At 52.0% G+C, this 20,256-nt stretch overlaps 1 protein-coding gene across 2 annotated transcripts in view; it reads right to left on the reverse strand.

The window, feature by feature from the left end:
- The window catches only part of VEZT (vezatin, adherens junctions transmembrane protein), a 40,662-nt gene that overhangs the window by 4,786 nt on the left and 15,620 nt on the right, over positions 1-20,256 (reverse strand). For both annotated transcript variants that reach the window (XM_078612247.1, XM_078612248.1), the window contains exons 6-11: positions 18,534-18,671; positions 9,704-9,893; positions 4,071-4,161; positions 3,392-3,674; positions 2,074-2,315; positions 783-880 (exon numbers count right to left, since the gene is read on the reverse strand). In XM_078612247.1, coding sequence (XP_078468373.1) covers positions 783-880; positions 2,074-2,315; positions 3,392-3,674; positions 4,071-4,161; positions 9,704-9,893; positions 18,534-18,671 — 1,042 coding nt within the window. The remainder of the gene's footprint in view (positions 1-782; positions 881-2,073; positions 2,316-3,391; positions 3,675-4,070; positions 4,162-9,703; positions 9,894-18,533; positions 18,672-20,256) is intronic.

A 20,256-nucleotide genomic window follows, 5' to 3' on the forward strand; every position in this document is an offset into this window, starting at 1 on the left:
GCAGCGGTAGTATTAACGGCAGTGGCAGCAGCATCAGCAGCAACAGCAGTTGCAGCAGTAGTAAAATCAGTAGCAAGCAGCAACAGCAGCAGTGGCGGCATCAACAGTGGCAGTAGCAGCAGCAGCATCAGCAACATTAGCAGTAGCAAGCAGCAGCAACAACAGCAGTAGCAACATCAGCAAAGGCAGCAGTAGCAGCAGCAACATCAACAATAGCAGCAGCAACATCAGCAGTAGCAGCAACAGTGGCTGCAACAGCAGTAGCAACAGCAGCAACATCAGCAGGAGTGGCATCAACAGTGGCAGCAGCAACGGCAGTATCAGCGACAGAAACAGCATCAGCACACAATGCGTTATCACCATGACACGGTTCTTCCAATATGGATAAAGCGGTAACCCCGTTGTGCGAGCGAGTACGTGGTCACCACGCGAGTGTGTGTGTCCTGTGTGAGTGTGTGAGTGTGTGAGTGTGTGGGTGTGTGAGTGTGTGGGTGTGTGTACTGAGGAGTGGTCGTGCAGTGGTGAGCGTGCTGCGCTACGAACCCGGTGACCCGTGTTGGATTCCCGCTCACGGCCAACACCGGGGAATAATGTCTGAACGGGTCCTGGGTCCCCTCCGAGGGCGATTTAGCCTCAAATGAGTACCACTAGGAAAACAAAGCCGGCCGGGCGTTGTCCTGGCCACCCACCCCATCGTGTGCCGCGCCGGCCTTCACAGCGCTCGCCCCAACGGTCCGTTAAGACGATAGGGGAGGGATCTTTGTCTTGTACTGCGCAAGTACCTGCTCCTCCGGGATGGGGTCGCGATCGTCAATGATCACCAACGCAGGCCGATCCTCGCCGACGCTGCGTGGGGGTTCCGCTCTGCCCGGCACGTCGGCTGCGCGCGACACGGCGGAACGGGAGGGGGGGGGAGGGGCAACGTGACGCGGGCGGAGAGCGCTGGCGCGGAGCGACGGCGCGACGACGCGAATAGCGAACAGCCCTTGCCTTGCGAGTGTTCGCAGTACCCAGTTGGGTGCGCGATGATGATGATGATGATGCATCGATTCATCGACTAACAACGATTCGTACAGTTAGATGGCTCAGGGGTCAGAGGTCAGAGTGCCGAGCCGGCACCGCCATTGGGTGGCGGTGTCTTGGTTGAGGAGGCCTTTATCCAGCAGCGGATAGACCACGGCTGATGATGAACGCTCTTCAGGCAGCAGCAAGGGCGTTCGTTGCCCAGGGATACATCTCTGCCCCGTGGTATTTTTCTCCCTCCCTTTATCTTGTGATGCCTCTCGCACATAGACGCTGTCAAATCCCACAGGCGGTGAAATTCTGTGAAATTTAAAAAGTTCTACTAAACGCAGTGGCCGAATCGCTCAGAGGCCAGTCACGGTGCTGAGCTTGGCACTGCTGCAGATCTTAGGTTGGACTCCAGGTTTCAGCCACCTACGATTCAACTGGGTTCTCAATAAACTAAACTATTAAACTGATGTTTTATTTTACCAGGTAAGGGTCACTGAGCTACGTAGCTCTTTTTCAGAAGTGGCCTGGCCACAAATTATAGCTTACCACGTGGAAATTCACAGCAGCTGAATACTCGGAATGCACGTTGATTCTAAACGTGGAGGGAAAAACCGGAGGGCCTGGAGAAAAGTCCACGCGACCACGGGGAAAATATTCAAACTGCAAACATAGAGGCATCGGGGTTACGATTGAACCAACCAACTCCTGCGTACCAGGCGAGGCAGATAACATCTCGCCACCGCGGCGCCCCACGTTTCAGCCTCCCGTGTTTAAAGCTGGGTACTCAAGTGTAGTGAGTTGAATGTCTCACAAAATAACCACAATCTTAAAATTCGGCTAATTTCCAGCTGCAGTTTGAATGTCATGCGACGGATATCGTTGTCTGTGCCAGGCCGGGTGGGGTCTCGGATGTAGTTGTGCGATATCCACTTCAACCGACTTGTTCCCGAATGATTCCTTCGTCTCGTGATGTGACACGGACAGCACAGTCAGGACCGAGTGCGCGAAAAGGACAATAAAAAACACGGCGGGTTTGACCGCCTCTCGCTCCGCTCTCACCGGCCGCGCCGTCGCGATCGCCGCGGCGCCGCAGGGCCCTGGAGCGGGTGACGGTCTCGTCCCAGCAGGCCCTGGCGGCCTCCATCCTCGGCCCGAGCAAACTCAGCAGCTCGGCCGCCGCCTCGGCCGCCGCCGTCTCCGCCTCGGAGTCGCCAACGCCGCCGCTACTTCCGTTGGCGGAGGTGGAGGCGTCGAGGCCCGACTCCAATAGACGTTCCAGCTCGTCCTCCAGAGAGAGGGAGCTGTGGGGGCGGTGGGTGGGGCAGTGACAATGCTACGACGTCACGTTATCTGCCCGTTGTTATGAACGACGTTTTCCCAATTAAGACGTTTTACTCAGGGGGTTTAATCTCTCACTCGACACTTTCCGGAATGTTGCTCGGCCGGCTTGGAAGGAGCGAGTGTCGGTGTAGGACACCACCCGCTAGGGTAGCGGGGGCGCCACGGTGGCTAGGAGATGTTAACTACCTCGCCTGGTGGACATGGAGGTCGTGGGTTCGATCCCGACCCTGACGCCTGCTGCTGTATATTTGGAGTTTGCATCTCTCTCTCCCCGTGGGCGCGTGGATCTTTCTCCGGCGTCCTCCGGTTTTTCCCTCCACATTTAGAATCAACGTCACGCGTTTAGAGTATTTGGCCGCTGTAAATTTCTACATTCTAAGCCACTTCGTTGAGCTATCATTTGTGGCCAGGTCGCTTCTGAAAAAGAGCTATACAGCTCAGTGGAGCCTTACCTGGTAAAATAAGAGTTTAGTTTAGTGTACACAGTAATGCCATTTCCATAATAATCCTACATCACTATATCATATATTGCCAGCAATCTGTGAACAGGTTTATAAAATATATAGGGTACGGTGAGGACAAAATAGAGCGAGATGGATGTGGCGTACCAAAATAGTTCTTAGAACAGCGCTCCGGACGCTTCCGGCGTTCTGGTTTTACAGCCGAGCCTGAAATCGTGCGTTAGCTCTGTCCATGTGCGTAACGGGGGAGGTCACGATAACTCTCGTCAAGATGAACCCAAGACGAAGGAAGCTTCAGGTGTAAAGAAGTTGGGTTGCTCTCGTATGCTTACCCTCTAGAAAATCACCCAAATTAATCCAAGGGTCGCCAGCCAGCTGTCCGTCTGTCTCTGTGCAACGGAGGAGGTCACGATAACTCTCGTCAAGACGAAGGAAGCTTCAGGCATAAAAATTTGCGTTGCTCTCGGCGACTTACCCGCCGCGACCGACACGTGGGGGACACACCGATCAAAGCTCCACGACTTAGCCTGCGACTTGCGACGAGATCCGAGCGACCGTTCGAACGCCAAACTCACTCCTGCAGCGCCATCTTCAGGTGCAGCTGGAGACTCCGCACGGCCGCGTGCAGCCTCCAAAGCTCCGAGCGCGGCCCCCCGCCGGACCCCCTGGGGTCGCCGGGGCCCCCCGCCGCCGGCTCCGCCGCCGAGCGTGGCCGGTCGCCGCCTTCCGCCGCCCGCCCCCCGCACCCGACGCGGTGCAGCTCGAAGCTGCGGCCCAGCCGGCGGAGACTGTCGGAGACGCGCGGGGACGCGGCCGAGACGAACGCGTGCTCCGGGGTGGAGGGGCGGTTGCGTGGGCCTAGCAGGGTCAAGAAGGGGGGGGAGGGGGGGGGGGAGTCGACAAAGAGGGCACGGCGGCGGTGGGTCGCGGACGACACGCAGGGGGAGGATCAGAGAGGGTTCGCGATGGGAGCGTAGAATGATTACAGTTCAACAATCCACTGCTGGACGTGGGATTTGTGGGCGTTACATGACGACACGTCAGCACGCTGGTCAGTGCCGGTTGGTAGCGTAGCACATCGCAACGATTGCTTTTGCTGCACTGCCCTCTCTCGATACAACCCGGCCGAGAAAAACACAGCGGGCGCTCCCTGACCCCAACTTCAATCCCAACTCCTCCTTTCGCTACCGCCACTAACACAACCTCACGCCCCCACCGCCGTGACCTCCGCCCTGTGACCCCCCCCCCTCCCACCTTGCTCGTGGCCGCGCGGGGCCGCGTACAGCGCCAGCACGAGGCGCCGCAGGAATTCCGAACTCTGCCCGACCCACAGCTGGTAGAGCACCTGTGGGGAAAGGGGCGCAGAGACGGGCAGACGGACAGACGGGCAAGCAGGGAGACAGGGGCTAGAACTAACGAAGGCTGGCAGGCAGAGCAGGGGACACGGCCACGCTGTGGAATTTGGAAGTGGCCTTCCAAACAATTATTCCCGGCGGCTAGTGGCTCGATTACAGACGCGCAGTGACCGGTCAAGTTACGAATGCTCACAGATCTCTACGAGAGCAAACGGAGGTCGCTGGAGCCAACAGATCTCTATTAAGGGGTGCAGCGACACCGTGAAAGTTGGGGCTGTCCCACTCAGCGAATTGTTCCCTGCGGTTAGGGGGTAGATTACAGATGGGATCCGAGAAATTCACACCACCCCGCCCCTCCGCCCAACGTTGTCACGGATAAGCGGAGTTCGACTGCGCTGTAATTATCATAAATGTACGTAACTGCCAGCTAACCGTGTAGAAGGAAGGAGACGCAACACTCGAACACGCCCATCACTGTTGTCCCAAAACGTACGGGGGGGAGCATTTCTCAGCCGCATCTAAAATCGAAACGCTTGGGAAGGTGCGGACAACCCACGACGCCAAGTGGCTGCACCCCGATTAGAGAGGCGTCTCCGGCACTCTCCAAGCGCCATCCCCTGGGCGCTCCATCCCCGATCCCTCCCCTGGCACCTCCCGTTCTTATTTCGGCCTCTTGCAAACAGCTGTGAAAACAGCGCGCTCGCGACCCCGTGGGCTGGCGCGGACGCCAATGAAAACAGTGGCGGCCGCTCCCCTGGCCCCACTCCCCCCCCGTCTCCTCCCCCGCCACCCTCGCCCCCCAGCATTGTTGCCCGACGTCCACGCTTTTGGCGCGTAATCACGAGCAGTGTACGCAGCTCATCCGGCGAGCAGCTCGTCGGTAAATGACGAGGGCTGCCCTGTTCGTCCGTTTTGTCCGTCGTCATTTCGGACCGGCTTTAGTTGCGGCAGGTGGCGGCGCGGCGGTGGCGTGCTTAGCCCCTCTGCTTAAAAATAACAACGCGCATAGTTGTGGTGCGGAGGCGCGGGCTAGAAGGGCCAATCCGGGGCTACCCAGCGCTAGCCGGGCTCCCTCCGGAGACCCGCTGCGTCGTCCCCGCTAGCCCCAAATGGGGCAATGACGTCCACGCCCAAAGCATGTGCTCGGCCAAGCACTGTGAAAATGACTTCACTCCGAATGCGATTATATATTGTTTCCAATTAAAGTATATTGCAAGGAACGCATGATAAGGTAACGACGACGAACCTAAGACGTAATATTGCCGATAAAAGTAAATGGTATTCGCGAGACGGGATGATGGGCGAGACCGGCGATGGAATGGCAGGCGAATGAGGGAGCACGTCCAAGAGGATGACAAACGCGGAGGTGGAGCGACGAGATTAGCTCCGTGTGCAGGAGTGAGACGGACAGTAGCGGCAGCAATGGAACGCAAAGTGAGAGCATGGGGAGGCCTTCATCCAGCAGTGGCTGGGAGATGTTAACTACCTCGCCTGGTATGCAGGAGGTCGTGGGTTCGATCCTGACCCTGACACCTGCTGTATATTTGGAGTTTGCGGTGTCTCTCTCATCACGGTGGCTGGGAGATGTTAACTACCTCGCCTGGTATGCAGGAGGTCGTGGGTTCGATCCTGACCCTGACACCTGCTGTATATTTGGAGTTTGCGGTGTCTCTCTCATCACGGTGGCTGGGAGATGTTAACTACCTCGCCTGGTATGCAGGAGGCCGTGGGTTCGATCCTGACCCTGACGCCTGCTGTATATTTGGAGTTTGCGGTGTCTCTCTCATCACGGTGGCTGGGAGATGTTAACATCCTCGCCTGGTATGCAGGAGGTCGTGGGTTCGATCCTGACCCTGACGCCTGCTGCTGTATATTTGGAGTTTGCGTGTCTCTCTCTCACTGTGGTTGCGTGGATTTTTCTCCGGGTCCTCCGGTTTTTCCCTCCACATTTAAAAATCGACATCACGCGCCTAGAGTATTTGGCTGCTATAAATGTCCACGCGATGATGATATCAGCCGCCACTTCGTTGAGCTATCATTGTGAGAGCCAGGTCGCTTCTAAAAAAGAGCTATGATAGCTCAGTGGGCCTTACACCTGGTGAAAGAAAAAGTTTAAAAAAATGTCGTGATGATGATGAATATATCCATAAGAGGTTTTTTGGGTTAGATCGCGTGGATATAAATATCGTTAAACCTGCCATCACCCAACACAGCCAATTAATAAGGTTTGTCACGTAAACAAAACGTGCCAATTCCACGATCTAAACCAAAACAAATCTCGACTATTGTATAATATTCATCGTGAAAGCCCTCGTGTTAAAACTATTAATATATTTACATTCTAAATTTGAAGCTTTCGTGACTGCAAGGATTCATATTCTTAGGTTTTTTCGGTAAAGTCACGTAGGTAAAAAATTTTAATTAATGAAAGTAAAATAAAATAAAAATCACGACGTTTCGGAGGCAACACAAGCTTCCGTCTTCAGGTGGAACCGTCACAGCCACGACAGCTGTATCAAGTATACAAGTATACAGCTACACTATGAGATCTCTTTTACCAGTGGCAAAAATATGATGGTAGGTTTTTACCCTTTTAACTGGTACAAAACTGACACCTTTATTCAAGGCATCATGTTTGCAATGACCACAACACAAGTAGTCAATAAAGCAAACAAAAAGAAGCAACTCTGATAAGGATGCATATTATTATCCTTATCAGAGTTGCTTCTTTTTGTTTGCTTTATTGACTACTTGTGTTGTGGTCATTGCAAACATGATGCCTTGAATAAAGGTGTCAGTTTTGTACCAGTTAAAAGGGTAAAAACCTACCATCAAGTATACAGCTGTCGTGGCTGTGACGGTTCCACCTGAAGACGGAGGCTTGTGTTGCCTCCGAAACGTCGTGATTTTTATTTTATTTTACTTTTATTAATTTTAATTTTTTACCTACGTGACTTTACCGAAAAAACTTAACAATATAATATACTTACACTTCCTACGTGAAAACCGCCCAAGAAACACACCGGTATGGGACAATCAACTCGCTGCGCTTGAGAAGCCGGCTTTAATCACGGATGGCCGAAGCCCGGATTGCAACCCAAGGCCTCAACGGTGCCAAGCTCAGCGGCTCCGACCTCTGAGCCACCCGGGGGAGGGTCTGCTCAATCACCACGGAGTTTAACGTGGGAGCATCATTTGCGCTTCATCATCTCGACACGATCTTCGCGCAGCAGGTTTGTCGCTCCGTTTCAATTTCATTTCCCGCTCGTAATTTGCCTTGCGTCCATCCCATTACCGCAAAATCGCCCGCATGTTCCACGTGAGCCGAATTGTTATCCCGAAGCGGAGGTGGCTCGGAGGTCAGCGCGCCGAGCCATCACCGCTGCGAGCCCGGGTTCCGATCCGGGTTTTCGGTTGAAGCCGCAACCGCCTCTGATTTTACACTTGGAGCTAGCACTGCAGCGAGCCTGGGTTCCAATCCGGGTTTTCGGTTCAAGCCGCAGCTGCCTGTGATTTTACGCTGGGTGCTAATGAGCAGTGAGTTGATGGCCTCAGTCTTGAATGTAGAAAAAATAATAACCTATCACGTCAAATTTGGTTCTACGATGAGTTTGGCTCATTTCTAAAATACCGGTTTGACAGTCACACGCGAAATATTAATCTCTGCAGTAGGGCACGCTGGAAAAGTGCTGCTTTCCCTCTGCTGCAAGGACTGGAGGTCACTTGTTTATACTGCAGGAGGAATCAGATGAGCTAATACGCGCTTTTTGACAGACGTTACAACACCAAACAATACAAAAACATGATAGCAGTGCCAAGTACAAGAACGGTAAACAAATGACCCAAACACAGACAAATACAACACGAAACCATCCCCATCCTACCAGGCAGAGCCCACGGAGGTATTAACTAGTTTTCCAGAAGAAACCTGGACACAAATCATAGCTCAACAAAGTGGCTTATCTTGTGCAAGCAGCAAAATCTAAATAAACCTCAATGCACTGTTTCTAAATGTGGATGTAAACACCGGAAGACCCGGAGAAAAAACATCCACATGACTACGGGGAGAGAGAGAGACATGCAAACTCCAAATATAGAGCAGGCATCGAACCCACGACCTGTTCACCAGGCGAGGTAGTTAACATCTCCTAGCCACCGTGGCACCCCAAAGGATTGTAGCTGCTGCCTTCTTGTATCGGGGGCTATGCATCACCAGGGTTAAGCAATGACAACCATTCAAGCGCACACAAAACATGCAAACTCCAAATATAGAGCAGGCATCGAACCCACGACCTGTTCACCAGGCGAGGTAGTTAACATCTCCTAGCCACCGTGGCACCCCAAAGGATTGTAGCTGCTGCCTTCTTGTATCGGGGGCTATGCATCACCAGGGTTAAGCAATGACAACCATTCAAGCGCACACAAGACACGCAAACTCCAAATATACAGCAGGCATCGAACCCACGTCCTGTACACCAGGCGAGGAAGTTAACATCTCCTAGCCACCGTGGCGGCCCAAAGGATTGTAGCTGCTGCCTTCTTGTATCGGGGGCTATGCATCCCAAGGGTTAAGCAATGACAACCATTCAAGCGCACACAAAATACGCAAACTCCAAATATACAGTAGGCGTCGCATTGACTGTTGAGAAAAGTGAGCTGGCGTTAGAAACGCGACGCTAGGAGGGGCGATGGGTGGTGGGGCGAGATTGATGATGGACTGACAGCCGAAGTCTGGCACAAGCGCCGCGGTTGACATCACCGCCGCGTTATGGTGATGAATGGTGGCTGTTGTTCCGTGGGGAGCCGTGGTGTTGGTGTGGTGGTTTGCCCAACCATCCCGGTGCACGTGGGTTCGATTCCCGGCTACAGCTAGCATCGGTGCAGATACACGTGGTATCTTAAGCCCCGGATCTCTCCTGTGTCAACTCAGCCCTTAAATGAATTCCCAGATGTTCACCCAGATGTTCAGTAGGGGCGGGTAAGAAAGTTACAACAACAAAAAATACAAAAACACGATAAGAGTGCAAAGTATAGGAACGGTAAGAAAATCACCAAAAAAATGTAAAACTACTTTTATATTACCAGGTAATGCCCACTAAACCTTTCCTGTTCCGTGATGTCTCCAAGTTGAACGGTGGGTGTCCCATTCACCGCTGAATCTCGGAACTCGCGAGCGGTTCAGCGTTAATTTTATTTAGATAGGCGTAGTAGTAGCGCCGTTGCTGTTAAAGACATTGCACTCACCCGCAGAGAACTGCAGCAACACGACCACCGCACTCTACGAGAGCTGACGTCACAACTGTGCCGCATGCCCTCCCGCATGGCCTTGTGGGAGCCTTGGTACGCATCAGGTCACGTACGTCATCGGAACGGCGTCGGAGGGAAAACTGATGACGTACACGTCCGCACGTCATCGGAATGGGAAAGGGTTAAATGACTCCGAGAGCACAAATCGGGATCAAATTTGGCGAAGACCACCAAAAGAAATTAGAGTGAATCTCTCCGAAAGAGGAAGTGAAAACAAGACGGCACCTTCAGCGCCTGCAGGGAGAAGCCGTCGGTGAGCTCCGCGGCCCGATCGAGAATCGCGGTCTCATCTCGCAGCTCCGCGCCGACGCCCACCGTGGCCCCACAGTGGAGCTCCATGCCCAGGCCCAGCTCCGCGAGGGGGACCGCGCACAGGTAGTTGGTGACATTGTCTGCCTCCGCGTCCAAAGGGCACGTGCACGAGTCGAGTCAAGGCAATGGTACCAACAGTTCATCTTCACCATCATCACCGTCATCAGGCTATGATCTTACCCGCTGCTGGATGAAGGCGATCTCTCTATTGAAGCCGTCACAAACTCCCACGATCCATCTTAGCTCCCACGCACGAGATGATGTCACCGCTCCATTGTCGGGGCAGTGTCAGCCTGGCGGGCGTGTTCCCTCCTTAAGACTGCCACTCAGTGATCAGTTCTCAGCATCACCTCTCACGGTGCTGCGATAATAACAATTATCGCAGCACCGTGAGAGGTGATGCTGAGAACTGATCATAACAATTATCGCAGCACCGTGAGAGACCCCCCTCACCCCCCTCTCTGTGCAGGCCACCGTCAATCGCCACACTTCAATTGAGAGCACTGCCCTCTTAGGGAAGACTTTCGGGAAGACGCAATTCAAAATACCCGGCCGACCTCTCTCTCTGGAACAGCTGACGTCGCCGTCGCAGCGAACGATCTTCGCTGTCGCGGGTTTCACCCTGCGGCGCTCTGGAGCTCCCCTCTAGTTGCCCTCTCTTCCTCTCTTACCGTGCATCCTCACCCTCACCTCCCTCACCCTCAACTCACTCACCCTCACCAGCGTAAACGTCACCCTCTTTTCACCCTCCTCAGCCTTGTCTCTCTGCTCCTATGAAGGCCGGAACGGCACACGAGGGGGTGGGTGGCCAGCACCACACCGCCTTTACTACACACCACACGAGGTACTCATTTGAGGCTGAGTCGACCTAGAGGAGGCCCAGGACCGGTTCACATAATTATCGCATCACGATTTGGTGCCTAAATTTCGATTTAAAGCTTTCGTAACTGCAGGGATTCATCTTCTTGGTTCTTTCGGTAAAGTCACAGGTCTGTCGAGAAGACAGAGTCTGTCTTCTCGACAGACTGTTCTACACCTGAGTACGGCTGCTTGCGTTGTGGCCGAAACGTCGTGAGAATTATTTTATTATGTTTTATTTTTATTATTTATTATTTCCATTCTACGTGACTTTACCAAAAGAACCAAGAAGATTTGGTGCCTGCGCTTAATTTGGCAAAATTCTCGATGTAAATTACAAATATCGTTACTGTCACGCAATATTCATATATTACTCCCTCTGGTAGGATGGATGGGAGAGTGTTGCTTCCCCGGCGCTGTGGAGTGCAGAGGTCACTTGAAGGGATCTCAGACGTAGCTCTGTGATATCCCCTTCCGTGGGCCATTCTCGAACAAAGGAGGGTCGCACTGCTCTGTGAAGGATTCACCCGTCTCACGACCGATAGCGCAGCGGGGATTCAAGTCTGGGAGGAGCAGTAACGTGGAAGTGAACAGTAGTTGCGTTGTGTCCTGCCGTCTGCGCGCACTCACGCATCACACCGACTTGTGTGTCTCTTGCCCCTGCGGCGAGTGAGGCCACAACACGTCGTCAACAACACGCCTTGGCTAACAAACCCATCTGACCGCCAGAATGAACGAACACAAAGGGACTTTTCGCTGCCCGCCGCCTTGGATGAACGTCGCATTGCGCAACTTCTCAAGAGCCAAGAACCCGCAAAACCACAACAGAATCACAACAGGATCCGTTAAACAAGTGAGGTCAGCACGTGATGCAAGAGCCCACGTGCTCACGATTTACCGAAAACATATTTTTCTCTCTCTCTCTCTGTCTTCAGATTTTTTTTTGTAAATCTCTAGCTCTTGCTGTGCTGCTACTGTGCATCGAGGCCTCTGAACGATCTCTCTCTCCCTCCATCTCTCCCCCCCCCGCCTCTTAGCCACATCCGCTTCGTAGCTCTTCTGCTGCACGCTTGTTGGGTTGCGTACCCGAGCGGCTGTTCGCAGCGATGTCCAAATTTATCTCCCGAAGAAGCTGCCGGCACGTGGAGCGGAACGTCTGACATCTAAGCGGTTGTGCTTTCGCTACGTTGTCCCCACCTGAAGAAGGATGCTTGTGTTGCGCCCGAAACGTCGTGATTAATTTATTAAAAAATTTTACCTACGTGACTTTACCGAAAAAACCAAAGAGTATGAATCCTTGCAGTCACGAAAACTTCAAATCCAGAATGGGGGGGGGGGGTTACAAACCGCGAACCCATCAATCACTGAGCTGCAATGGCGCAACCAGAGAAAACCTCCAGAAAATTCGCCCCATCGCTCCCTTCCCTGCACCCCCCCTGCCCCGCCTGACAAAGGCCGTAAACCTCCGAACCCAAATTGAAAACATCTTAAGACAAAAAAATATCCAGAAAAACAAGAATCCAGACGCCAGGTCGCAAGAGTTCACGCGGGGAGCGTCGCCTCTCCATGTCTGTTGCTCCGCTAAAAGGCAGCTGGACGTTTTTTTGTAAATGGCTCAATAACTTACCAAGAACTATGTTTTATTGTAACACGTTATACGCGTTCGTAATAATTTACAGCCCTAGTCAATCGTCTTTCAAATGAGGGCCTCCCCACGGAATAGGGGTCTCTGGGTGGGGTGGGGGTTACTTGACATTGCTTCACCGTGCTGGTTAGTGAGTTAGTGAAATAGGGGTCTCGGGGGGTGGGTTACTTGACATTGATATACCGTGCTGGTTAGTGAGTTAGTGAAATAGGGGTCTCGGGGGGCGGGTTACTTGACATTGCTACACCGTGCTGGTTAGTGAGTTAGTGAAATAGGGGTCTCGGGGGGCGGGTTACTTGACATTGATTCACCGTGCTGGTTAGTGAGTTAGTGAAATAGGGGTCTCGGGGTGGGGGGGTTACTTGACCTTGCTACACCGTGCTGGTTAGTGAGTTAGTGAAGGGACGGGGGTGACGGGGGGGGGACAGGCTACAACAATGCTTTTGCTGCACTGCCCTCTGCTGCTCGCAACGGAGCTGCGCAGAAGCTTATCAACACGTGCTTCACACACAGGGTGGTCCGCCCGTCACCCAAAAAAACAATCTTGCACAATCCTGATTTTTAGCTCACGAGATAAGATGAGATCAGGCGCATTCCGGTAGGTTTGGTCACCGGCAGCGTGACATTACAGTTGATCGTCGATTATCCGGCACCGCGCGATTATTCGGCGGCTTTCGACATTATCCGGCGGTCCCGGGCCGATTCGGCGAAACCGGCAAAACCGTTCCAAAGGCTCTCACTAGTCCGGCGATCGGCATCACGTAGCGTGCACAAGAAAAGCAGCTACGCTTGATTTCAGTGTGAAAAATATATGGTGCATTATACACTACATACAACTTAAACGATGAAAATACTGCACGTATATACTCATCACTCCATGATGCAGTCTTTGAGATTGGAGTGGAAAGTACGGTCCAGTAAATACAGTAACTTTTTAAAGTAAGGATATTTATTTGCATCTATTTGTATGTTTATTCATGCCAATTTCATAAAGTAAACACATTTAAAACACAAAAAAATATTTATATAACACCTGAAAACATGTCATACAAGAATGTGCAACAATAAGCTAATAATGATTAGCGATTATCCTGCGTTTTAGAAAATCTGTTACCTCCCCTCTCCAAAGCCGACGGATAGTTGATGATCAATCGTAAATTGGTAGAATCCCCAATGGCTTGCCAGGAAAGTGCAACCCAGTCTTAAGTCTTCTTTTTTGGAGGGTCGTGCTGCATCAGGATGTTTTTACCCCAATCATGCATGCCGCTTTCACAAGCCTGGATGTCGACCGTGTGTTTCAAGTGAAACGAGGACGTGCGGTATTTTTGCTGCCGTGATCATCTCCGGGGAAATGTACGCTTGGAATTACACCGAGAGACAGACACAAGGATGCGCGTGTGAGAGAACACGCAAAATAAAAGTGGACATGGGTCAGGGATGATGGGACGATGGTCAAGATTAATGGGGGAGTGGAAGCCAAGGAACGGAACGTGTCCGAGATAACATCCATGGAGAGCTGGAGTGATGAAAGCAGCTCGTGTGTAGGCGATAGGTAGATGATTTGGGGGGGGGGGGGGGAGAGGCCTTCATCCAGCAGCAGATGAATCGTGGCTGCCGGCGACGACAATGAACCGTCACTGGCCACGGGGCAAACAAAAGTTTCTACAGACGAGCGAGAAAAATAACGGCGCGAGAAAATCGAAGACGCGGAAATAATTCGGCGTTCGAATCAAATCGCAACGCCCCCCCGAATCGTGACAATCCACCGATCGCATTGCCGGCAGCACCCTCGAGCGCCGGCGGTCAGCGCGCATCGCCGATGTCACAGGGGCCCAAGACTGCCGGCCCACCCCGCCCCAACGCCACCACCGGGCCCCGACACTCACGTGTCAGCTCGCGTTAAGGGCGGCGTGGGCGGAGGCGGCAGCGTCTGCCTCGCTTCCCAGGCGCAGCTATTTCCAGAAGCCGCAGCTTCCCCCGCGGTATTTATAAACGACGAGGCGGAGTGGGGGGCCTTTGGCGCCGCACGGCCAGAGACACAAGGGGCACGGACGGAAAGGTGACGCGCGCAGTTGATTGCTTCCACATTGACCGGCATCGTTTGTTCAAGGTTGGCGTGGGCAAGCAAAGATAATTATTATTACAATTATTACGGGCAAAGCGAGGGCGTGGTGGTTAGCGCGCCGCGCAGCAAACCCGGCGACCTGAGTTTGAGTCCCATGCATCGCTAACTTCGGGAGTGAACAATATCAGAACCTTTTTTTATTAATGCTACCCCTATCCCCTCCCTTTGATGCTGCCAATCCTGCATAATGCACGGGCATAATGACTTTAAACCCCTCGCCAAACCTCCTACGCATTTCACAAGTAGTACTAATCGCATATCTGCATTTCCCATAAATATGCTAAATTCCTATTGATATGCAAATTATTTTGTCAAGGCGCTCTTCGCCCCTCCATCCCAGCTTAAATAGTCGCTCCAAGCCTGGGGCTTGTCATTCAGACTCTGTCTCATCGACAGACCTGTTCTCCACCTGAGGACGGCTACTTGCGTTGTGGCCGAAACGTCGTGAGAATTATTTTATTATGTTTTATTTTTATTATTATTTTATTATTTCCATTCTACGTGACTTTACCGAAAGAACCAAGAAGAAAAATATCAGAACCGGTCCTAACTGGCTAAAGGCTGCGAGGTGGCCAAGACGATGATGGCAAGCGCAGCTGTGGTTGTGCGTGGAGATTTGAATGTTACCCCATCGTGTGTGGGTGGTGCGGGTTTTTTTTCTTTGAGATACTACCGTTTCCTCCCACAATAATAATAAAAAAATCATTCATGCAATTGACCAAACATCCCAATGTGGCAGGACCCTCCTGAGAAAATAGTCTTGAGACTCACTTCAGACCATTCTGGGTAAGTGAAGAAGGGGCGGAGTTATTATCCGGGGAGTGGTGGCGCAGCGCCGAGATCCCAGCGACACGAGTTCGATTCCCGGCCACGGCTAACATCAGTCGCGGGCCACATCACAGCCGGTCCTGGACGACACCCTTCATCAACCCACACTGACCAGCGTGGTGAAGTACGGTCAAACCGACACCCACGCGATCAACACAGCGTGAGGCCTCCTTCCAGGAGTGCACTCACAAAGGGGGCTGTATAAGCCGCGTGATTTCTCTCAGTCGAGGGTTTGTATTGTTTGGCATGGAGTCGCCGGGTGAGTCATGGGCTGTTGTTTTTTTCTTCCAAATTGGGCAGTCATTCGTATGAGAACATATTTTTTGAGACACCGCGTGGGCAACTGGTGCATACGCACAGATCGCAAATCATCAATAAACGCTGCTCTGAATATTAAAAACACAAAAGGTGGTATTTCAGGCAATGGTCCTTGTATATCGGACACCACGGTGGCTAGGAGATGTTAACTCCCTCGCCTGGTATACAGGAGGTCGTGGGTTCGAGCCCGACCCTGACGCCTGCAGTATATTTGGAGTGTGCATGTTCTCCCCGTGGTCGCGTGGATTTTTCTCCGGATCCTCCGTTTTTTCCCTCCACATTTGGAATCAGCGTGTGCGTTTAAAGTGTTTGGCGGATAAATAATTCCACGTGAAGATTTGTGATGTAGCCACATCGCTTCTGAAATAAAAAGTGACACAGTTCTATCAGGGTCCGGTGGGGGCTGGTACACCATGCTATACAAGACAGGACTGAGCGAATTGACTCTTGTATACGAGTTTAACGCGTAGGAGGCTTTCGCGACCAATGTTATCTCTATATATATAAAAGGGAAATTTGTGAATATGTGTGTCTATTCGAAATGTTTAGCATACTTCCCAACATGCAACAAACTTGAAATTTGGCATGTGGGTAGCTTCCAGATTGTACACATTGCAAAACGTATAAAAATAGACTTTTGTATTTGGGGGAGGGGGGGGGGCGCAATAATGGATATATTTTGCACGGCAGGTGAGCGGTGACGTCACATCTGTGATGTCACCAGCATGCGGCAGCGTTGCGCAGTGTGCCTGCTGAGGTCACCCCACCCCCACCCTCCGCGTAGGCCATGTATTAATCCAAGACAAGAATCCAAGTCTGGGGCGAAGCCGGGTAGTAAAGCTAGTTCATAATAAAGGTTTTTGGGTTAGATCGCGTAAGTGTCAATGTTCACCCCACCGGTGTGTTGGAGTGTAAATCCACAACATTTACAATTTGAGTATACGACGTTTCACGTACTACTCAATGTTATGGATTTACTCTCCAACACACCGGTGGGCTGAAGCAGACTGATGACCTTAGTTTAAGTTGTCTTGTGGTTGTTGTTGTTTGACTTGCATCCCACTGGGATTTTTGCACATTTTTGTGTACGGTGCTTTTTCTGCAATATTTTACTGTCTTTTCTTGGATTTTCTATTTGCACTCAGTCACATATTCACTTTAAGATGTTTTTTGGTCATGTTTTTATTTTTTGTTTGTTACGGTTGCACCCGATTCAAGAGCCGAATGGCTCACAGGGCTATACCTAATAATTGAACTTGAACTTGAATTGGCATTTTGTTCACGTGACAAATCCCTTATTAATTGGCTGTGTCGGGCGGTGGAGGGTTACAACACATTTATACTTACGCAATCTAACCCAAAAAACCTTTATCTTGTATACGAGTAGGCATAGTTTGTAAACAATCCTAAGGTTTACCCAAAGGGGTTCAGTGTTAATTCAAGAGGCTCGTGGAGCCAAACGAAGGCACCGATGTGGTCGAGTCGGTGGCGTGGGAATCACGTGGCTTGCAGGAAGCCTTCTGCTTTTGGGGGGGAGGCACGGTGTGAGAACAGCCACCTCGTCTCGCCTCCCTAGTCTCCTTCCACGTCCCCTCCTCTCGTCATCATCGTTCACAATCTTCTCTCTCTCTTTTGCTTTCCTTCCTCTTCCTCGTGTGCCCAATCGCGTGTTCGATCCTTCTCCCACCTTGCACCCCTCCACTCGAATCAACTTCCCCTGTACATTGAGCAGCACTGCCCACTGACTCAGCACTGGCCATAGACTCCACACTGCACCATAGACTCAGCATTGCCCATAGACGAAGCACTGCCCATTGACTCAGTGCTGCCCATAGACTCAGCACTGTCCATAGACTCCACACTGCACCATAGACTCAGCATTGCCCATAGACGCAGCACTGCCCATAGACTCAGCACTAGCCATAGACTCCACACTGCCCCATAGACTCAGCACTGCACCATAGACTCAGCATTGCCCATAGACTCAGCACTGCCCATAGACTCAGCACTGGCCATAGACTCCACACTGCCCCATAGACTCAGCACTGCCCATAGACTCAGCACTGCCCATAGACTCAGCACTGCCCATAGACTCCACACTGCACCATCGACTCAGCACTGCCCATTGTCTCAACACTGCCCATAGACTCCACACTGCTCATAGACTCAACACTGCACCATAGACTCAGCACTATCCATAGACTCAGCACTGCCCGTAGACTCAGCACTGCCTGTAGACTCAACACTACCCATAGACTCAACACTGCCCATAGACTCAACACTGCCCGCAGGCTCAACACTGCCCGTAGGCTCAACACTGCATGTAGACTCAACACTGCCTGTAGACTCAACACTACCCATAGACTCAACACTACCCATAGACTCAACACTGCCTGTAGACTCAACACTGCCCGTAGACTCAACACTACCCATAGACTCAACACTGCCCTTAGACTCAACACTACCCATAGACTCAACACTGCCTGTAGACTCAACACTACCCATAGACTCAACACTGCCTGTAGACTCAACACTGCCTGTAGACTCAACACATCCCCTGTAGATTAAGTAGTCTCCCCTCCTTAACCTCCTTCCGTTCCTCTCTTAAAGCCTCACCACCTCTTCTCCATATCCCATTCTCTTCCTATTCCCTCCCCTCGCCCCTCCACTCCTCCCCGACTCTCCCCTACCCTGTGGTGATCCCCAAGTACCCCTCTATCGCTGTCGCTCATTCCTCAACCTTTGCAGCACTACTGCCCCTGCCAACCACACCATTCCAATCTGTCAGCGTTTTGTAAGCTACGCCAAGCGCTCTCTATAGAAATATAAATTACATTACATTCAAGGGGCCCCCCCCCCCCCCCCGAGTAACTGACCGCAAAAATTAAAAAATAGTAATCGATCGACATTTTTACCGCGGACGAACGCGCTCGCTCGACCGGCGAGTCGCCCTGGCTCTGGAAGGATATGAAGCGACGAGGCCACGCGTGGCATCGCGCAGCGCCAGCGTGGACGAGCGCAGGGCCCAGTAGAGGGAGCGGCGGAGCATCGGGAGCTGAGCGCCGGCGCCCAGGTCCAGGGTCCGCACGGAGCAGCTGGCGCTCACCCTGCGCGCGAAAGACCGTCGATCGTCCGATCGTGAAGGGATTTATATCGCGCCTCAACCAAGGCATTTTGCGAAGAATTAAGAACGGTACACGCTGGTGGGACTATGTCGCTCGGCTGGCCTGGGAACGCCTGGGAATTCTCCAGGAAGAGCTAAAGTATTGGATAGTGTAGTGTATAGTAATGTATAGTAGTGTATAATAGTGTAGTGTACAGTGTAGTGTATAGTAGTGTATAGTGTACAGTGTAGTGTATAGTGTAGAGTAGTGTAGTGTATAGTCGTGTATAATAGTGAGTAGCAGTGTATATCTTCTTGGTTCTTTCGGTAAAGTCACGAAAGAACCAAGAAGATGAATCCCTGCAGTCACGAAAGCTTTAAATCGAAATTTAGCAGTGTATAGTAATGTATAGTAGTGTATAGTGCAGTGTATAGTAGTGTAGTGTATAGCAGTGTATAGTCGTGGCGTGTATAGTGTAGTAGTGTATAGTGTAGTATTGCTGGAATCCGTTGCCAAGGAAAGGGAACCGCATTACTCAACACGCTGCCGCCGCGACCCTCACCAGGACGAGCGGATTGAGAAAGCAACGAACTAATGAACAACGTGTGAATGTAATGGTGGAAATGAGGTGAATGAAATAGATGAGAGGGAGCGATGGGGGCGAATCTGCGATGTGTGGATTCGATGAAAGCGAAATTGACGACAGAAGATGATGATGAATGAATTGAATGAATGGGGAATGAGTGAAAGCCGCATTGGAATACGAAGAGGGAAAGTAACGATAGTCGCTTTTAAGATCGTCGTCGTTGTCGTCATTCGACAAAGTATACCCACTGCTGGATGAAGCTATCGCCGTCGCTCGCAATCTTGCGATGCAACAGCGCACCCGGCGCAAGCACGCAATGAGCCGGTCTCATTGCTCGATTGCCCTGGTGGACGCCCGTTCGTCCAATCGGGTGGCGCAGCCCCCGCAATTGCTTGCTCACGCCACTGTTGGCAGAAGGGCCTCCACGAGACAGGGCTATAGACAGCCCCTCTAGACGGCCTCTGGCCCACACATACACGTGGGACTAACCCCCCTTGGAATAGGTGGGATGTACCAACGCTCTACACCCCATAATACGCATTTTGCCCGACGACTAACTCCTTCTTTAAGATTCGATTTTAACCAGTACCCTGTCGTGACAAACGCCCACACTCCTGCCACCGCCACCGCCGTCCAACGCTCAACACAGAAAGTAAAAAATACCTCCGCATAGCCTTAACAGACTGTTGTGGCAAGTGCCGTTAGCGAGCACCTATGAAGGCTGGCACGGTACACCAAGGGGGTGGGTGGCCAGCACCACGCCCGGCCGCCTTTGCCTCCCCAGTGGCGATGTTTTACACACCGCACCAGGTATTCATTTGATGCTGAGTCGACCTAGGAGAGGCCCAGGACAGGTTCAGATAATCGTCACTGGTGTTGGCCATGAGCGGGAATCGAACTCGGGTCGCCAGGTTCGTAGCTACACTACCGCTCCCCACTTTAAGATTCGGCAACCTGTCGTGATGGAACACCCGCACTATTGCCGCCGTCATCGCCACCCAA

The sequence above is a fragment of the Lampetra planeri genome, chromosome 38 (assembly GCF_965212315.1).
Source record: "Lampetra planeri chromosome 38, kcLamPlan1.2.h2, whole genome shotgun sequence".
NCBI lineage: Eukaryota > Metazoa > Chordata > Hyperoartia > Petromyzontiformes > Petromyzontidae > Lampetra > Lampetra planeri.